This window comes from Ammodytes marinus (assembly GCF_949987685.1).
Source record: "Ammodytes marinus genome assembly, chromosome: 15".
In the NCBI taxonomy this organism is placed as follows: domain Eukaryota; kingdom Metazoa; phylum Chordata; class Actinopteri; order Uranoscopiformes; family Ammodytidae; genus Ammodytes; species Ammodytes marinus.
The window spans coordinates 782,150-788,337 of record NC_137219.1 but is presented as its reverse complement, the minus strand read 5'-3'; the positions used below and the strand labels follow the sequence as shown (position 1 = coordinate 788,337).

The 6,188-nt window shown below is 43.6% G+C and overlaps 1 protein-coding gene across 1 annotated transcript; it reads right to left on the bottom strand.

Annotated features, from left to right (window-relative positions):
* Nucleotides 1–1,957: 1,957 nt before the first annotated feature.
* On the bottom strand, nucleotides 1,958–3,457 carry LOC307261591 (general transcription factor II-I repeat domain-containing protein 2-like; the record flags this gene model as incomplete). Its single annotated transcript, XM_080042172.1, has 1 exon — nucleotides 1,958–3,457. The coding sequence occupies one exon, from the start codon at nucleotides 3,455–3,457 to the stop codon at nucleotides 1,958–1,960; it is 1,500 nt and encodes a 499-aa protein (XP_079898298.1).
* Between the last annotated feature and the right edge of the window lie 2,731 nt (nucleotides 3,458–6,188).

Below are 6,188 nucleotides of genomic sequence, written 5' to 3'. Positions count from 1 at the left end.
GAATCGCCACTGTGTGTACCCGTGTGTACGATGTGGCTCTTTGCAGTAACACAGTAAAAAATGTGGCTCTTTGTCTCTGACTGGTTGGCCACCCCTGTTCTAAACTCTAATTTTATAAATGTATTAATTCATTTGTCTCTCCTGTTCCAGCCTCCACTCTGCAGCAGGGCAGCAGCTCCAGCTGAGGGGAAACACACAGCGCCCCCTGGTGTTTGAAATAACGTTCTACAGGACAGAGACGTTCTACTGTTTCATGAATGGTTTTAATTGCTGTAATGTTCATTCACGTTGAGGATAAATTAATAAATTAATATATTAAGAAAATAATCATTTTATGTGTGAAAGTGGGACATTTAATGATAGGGTTATAAAGTCAAAGCTTGGTTTTAGGCTTAGAAAAGATATGTAATTTTGTCCTCCTGCATTAAAATGAGGACCGTGTTGCATGTTGTGTATAGCCTACTTCTTTCACAAATACGCTGACATTAGAATGCTCTCTCACTCATTTAACCTTAAAGGGGTAGTTCAGGATTTTAGACATAGGGCCTTATTCCCAAGTTAGCCTTGGTGTTCTTTATCAGTGGAGACCGTTTTCAACACATTTAATTCAGTCCTTCTAGTTGCAGAGTGCGCTCGTGCTAAGCTAGTGCACGGCATCGGGGGGATACCAGCCTGCTACTAAAACAGTCTTACCCACTCCACAGTACACCCGAGGCCAATCGATTATAACGCCAGACTATCGATGTAAATGTCTGTGTTGATAGAATAAGTTTAGAAATAAAACCAACCTCGCATCGCATGAATTATGGCATTTTGAGGGACTACTTTCTTAGCAGCAGCGAACTTTTACTTTGCTGTGTAACCGAATCACTACAGCAGAAAGTAAACAGAGCAGCGTGGGACAGAAACTGAAACTGCCACCAGTCTACCGTCATTCTGTCCCGGTTCTCTGCTGCAGCTCCAGCGGGGGCTGTCTCTACAGACGCTCTTTCTCTTTCTGCCCTTTGAGCATCCCTCTCAATTCTTCATCAGTGTATTCCGGCTCGTACAGGTACGGGCAGCAGCAGGTAAACAAACTATTATAGAGCCTGTAACCTAGGTATTAGTCCGCCGCTGCCGCAGCCTACAAGGGATAAAGTCCCTCAAAATGCAATATGCGAGGTTGGTTTTATTTCTAAAATTATTCTATCAACACAGACATTTACATCGATAGTCTGGCGTTATAATTGATTGGCCTCGGGTGTACTGTGGAGTGGGTAAGACTGTTTTAGTAGCAGACTAGGTATCCCCCCGATGCCGTGCGCTAGCTTAGCACGAGCGCACTCTGCAACTAGAACAGGGGTGGGCAATATGTTTTTCCAGTGGGCCATACTGACTCCGTTAAAGTAAGTGAAGGGCCACACAATTGGAAATAAAATTTAAACATGAAATATTTAGTGCAGAATTACTTTAAACTACCGGTACATAGATTTGGTGGGCTTGATTGTGTTATTCACTAGCCCTTTTTAAACAAATACATGATCATGAATATTACAATTAACAACTCTGCAACAATTAACTATGATTCAGTGAGACTGTTATATTTGTGTAACAGACCTGCATCACTCAATGAAGAAAATATTAGGCTTTTTATATGATTTTATTTATGGAGAAACACACAACTCCTTTAAATTACAACTGTGAGAAATTACTCACATTGCAAAAACAAAAAAAACATTGCATCCAGCTGTTGTAACTAAATTATTGCATTGAAATGCTCATCAGAAAAAAAATAGACAGTGGTTTTTAATACTCACACTGTTTTAACAACTCTGGCAGTTATCTTGCTGCCGATTGATAGTGCACAAATTGTCTCTGTATCCGTGAAGCTCCAAAAAGTCCGAATGGACCCGTGTATGTGTCCACTGTCTGTGTACATGTCCACAGCTTTGTGCACACACGGAGTAAGGGTTGTCAGTTAATGGGAACAATGCAGACGGTCACCTCCCTTTGCAAGATCATCAAAGTCTGGCGTCATGTGTGATGTTGCAATGCGCAACACAGAGGACAAATGTTCATCCGTCAGACGTGATCTGTAACGTGACTTGTTGTAGTTCATCACGGAAAATGTTTGTTCGCAGACATAGGTGGAGCCAAACAAAACGAGCATCATCCGTGCATGCCTGCGTAGGTTCGGGAACTGCGTTTCGTTCAGTGAGCCATAGAAGCTGTCCAGTGTGGAGGTGCTGAACTTCTCTTTCAGAGTCAGATCGCACTGGATGTCAATCAGTTCGAGTTGCACATCTGGGGGCGCTTTCTCGCTGTCGAATGAGAAGGGAGTGGACACCAGCTCCAGTTCTGGTTCAATCTTCTCAAAGTCAGAGAAACGGCGGTTGAACTCATTGTGGAGGTGTGTCAGAGTAGTGGAGTATCTGTCAGTGTGGCGCGGTGGCACATCCAGTGTAGCCAGCGTTGGGAAATGTGTGAAACACTTGTTGCTCATATGTCGAGAAAACAGGATCAGCTTGGCTTTGAACGTTGTCACGTGTGAATACAGCTCATGCACAAATGCGTTCTTCCCCTGTAACTTCACATTTAGGTCGTTTAGATGGCTCAGTACATCCACCCCAAATGCAAAGTCACACATCCAATCCAAGTCTTGCAACTCTGTAAACTCGTCTGCTTTACCTACATTCCCCAGAAACGTCACGATCTCTCCTTTCAACTCCCACACACGATGCAGCACCTTTCCCAGGCTCAGCCAGCGAACACTGGAGTGGTACAGCACGTCCGTGTGCTCTGCTCCACTTTCCTCCAGCAGCTGAATAAACTGGCGGTGGTTGAGCCCTCGGGCCCGGATTAAGTTTACGAGTTTTACCACCGTTTTGGTGACATGATCCAGTTGCAACACAGATTTACACAGGGATTCTTGGTGGATGATGCAGTGTAGGAAAATCAAATGTGAGTTGGGATTGTCATCTTTCACCCGGTCCTGTATCCTCCGCAAAAGTCCGACGTTTTTACCGGTGAGGTTCGGAGATCCATCAGTGGTCACGTTCAGTAATTTAGTCCATGGCAGGTTGTATCTCTCCAAACATCCTGACACGCATTCGTAGAGGTCACAGCCCCGCGTTGTCCCTCTCATCGATTCCATGGCAAGAAATTCCTCCACGATTTCAAACTCATCAGTGATCCCTCTTATGAAAATAAGTAGCTGGGCGGTGTCTTTGATATCGGTGCTCTCATCCAGAGCTATGGAAAAATAGGTGAAGTCGGCTGCTCTCTTTAGCAGTTTATCAGACAAGTCTTTATCAATCACTTCCACACGCCTGGTAACGGTCCGACGAGACAGACTGATTTTTTCAAACTGACTTTTATTGTCAGGGCACAGGATGCTAGCAGTCTCAACCATACAGTCTTTCACAAACTCGCCCTCTGAGAACGACCTGCTGTGTTTGGCTAGCTTATGAGCCAGCATGTAGCTTACTTTTGTGACTGTCTCTTGTATGGCCGTCTGCTTCACAAAAGTATTCTGACGGGCGGTTAAATCGGAGGACAATTTCAGGGCCTTTTGTTCTCTCTCCTGCGACGATAGGTTGGTGGCATAGTTGGCATGCTTGGTCGAAAAATGTCTCTTAATATTATATTCTTTGAAAACGGAAATTGCATTTTGGCATATTAGGCATACAGCCTTTGAACCCACATGAGTAACAAAATATTTAGAAGTCCACTCGGTGTTAAAAACACGACATTCCGAATCAACTTTCCTCTTTTTCACAGCACTCATCCTGATGATCATCAAACTGTCTATGCAAGAGTCAAGGAAGCGCATTTTCACCCATTCCAAATTAAAATAGCGCCCTCTGTTGCAATCAGATCGTATAGCAGTTCAAACTCATAAGCCTCTATAATGCGGGATTTTTTTTTTTCTTCTTCTTCTTTTCTCCGTGGATGTCGCGGGCCGGACTGAGACAGCCCACGGGCCGGGTCTGGCCCGCGGGCCGTAAAATGCCCATGTGTGAACTAGAAGGACTGAATTAAATGTGTTGAAAACTGTCTCCACTGATAAAGAACACCAAGGCTAACTTGGGAATAAGGCTCTATGTCTAAAATCCTGAACTACCCCTTTAATTTTTTTATATATTGTGACTATATACTGACAAAATGAAAAAAGAAAAGTATACAAATATTATATTAACTCCTATTTACACCAGTTCAATACAACAATTCTTAACAGTGCAGTATGGTGGTAGGCTTTTATAATAGGTCCATTGTGGTAGGCCTAAAGCTAAGGTTACTATCCTACATTAACTAGCCTATCTAACGCAGTATCAACACGTTAGCATAACCATCTCTCGAGACTGTCCTCATCCCTAAAAAAAGGAGCAAGTTTGAGAAGGAAGAAGAAATTGTGCTTTATCTGTCAATCTAGCTAAATAAAATACTCTTTTTTTAAAAGACCGTGAACTACACTGACAGCAGCCGTCAGCCCACGTTTTCGCGGGTGTGGTAAACGTTTCCATGGTAACAGCGGGCTCCACCAATCAGAGACGTAGCTGTGACACTAAGAATTGTGGGTAGTGTAGTTCTTCTCCCCGAGATTGTGATTAAACAATAAACAACTGAGTAACTATTCCCGCCACAGAATCATAAACTAAAAGAGAATCCAGAAACTCCTTTGTTCTTTCCTCCTCACCGGCCGCACCGTTGGACAGCAACAAAACGTCTCAGCTCAAGGTAACGTTACATCTGCATAGAGTTAACATTTAGCCTAACTGAATTAATTGTCTTCATAACTCGTTAACTCTTTCTACGGAGCTCCAAATAAAACAGATATTTTTAAATGTCAGTTTAGCTAGTCTTTATAAGCTAACGGCATACGTTTGCTAGCTTAAATGTTAAAGGCGCGTGTCCACCTGCGTCAAGTCATATTTTGTTCTGACGCGACGCGGTGACGTATTCGCCGCTTGGGGGCGGGGGTTTGTGGGCTGGACATTATACGGTGACAGCGGGAAAATGTATCTCTAGATATGAAACCATAGCAACGGCAATAAACAATTTCTCGCCGCAGAGTTTCCATTGGCTGCCGCCCCACTTTTTGACGTTCTCATTTGCATAAAGTATCCAGCGAAATACTTTTTCGCCGCGCCGCTGTCGACCATTCGCCGCGACGTGCCCCATAATGCCTTGCGGTGGCGTTTCTGCCGTCTGACGTAGTTCCATAGGAAATGAATGGGCTTTGCCGTCGCGTCAGATAACTTGACGCAGGTGGACACGCGGCTTTACTGTTACAGTGTTTTCTCCGTCAAATCGCCACCAAATCAACAACGGAAACTCTTTGTTGTTGTTCGCTTACTCTGTAACTTTAAACCACTCTTACTTAACCGTTACTTTTTAGACACTCAAGGAAAGTAGGCTACGTGTAGTAAACAGTAGCCTGTGTGTAGGCCTGGTAAATAGGACAATATAGCCTACATGTAGCCGTTTATTTTTTGGCTTGTCGTTTGTGTGCTCGCGCTCCGTTAACTTTTCACCGGCTGTCATCAGCTTTACGTTTATTGTTGGTTCTTTAACCGGAGTCATCAGTGTGTCCGGTAACGTAACATATGTTTGACAGTGCTGCACACGGCAACAGGTTATAACTGTCTATCGCCAGCTGGTACCGTGAGACAGGCTGTTGCTTCCGGTTACAGTAGCCGCCTCATGCACGTCGCAGCTTTGGATTTAAAGAACCCGGTAACGGTTACCACGGCGGCCGATATTTAATTATTATAGAGGGTTTCCGGAACTCGAACTTTCCAGTTTCAGACGATCGGAGCTTCAGAGAGATCGACGAAAAAGCCTCGCCGGTCTGTGAGCGTCATTGGTTGAAATGTAAGTTGTATTCATTGTAAACACCTCATAACTATTTAGTTTAATTAACTGAAACATATCACTGCAGTTTTTGACCGATGGAGGGCTCTTGCCTATTTGCTTGGTAAAATCCAGGTGGCGACTTTTTTTTTGGCCGAGCAGTTTGTATTTCTGTATTATTATGATGAGCGTCCTCACAGAGTTTGTTAGGAACATGTTTGTGTCACCGCTTGTGTGATGCTAGTTTACATGTAGAATACTATAGTCTACTGCTGCTATGCGCTCTTCATAATTCAAATGTCTCTTTGGTTGAAATTCCTAGCCTGATCTTAAACTGTTATATCTAAGCTCATAAT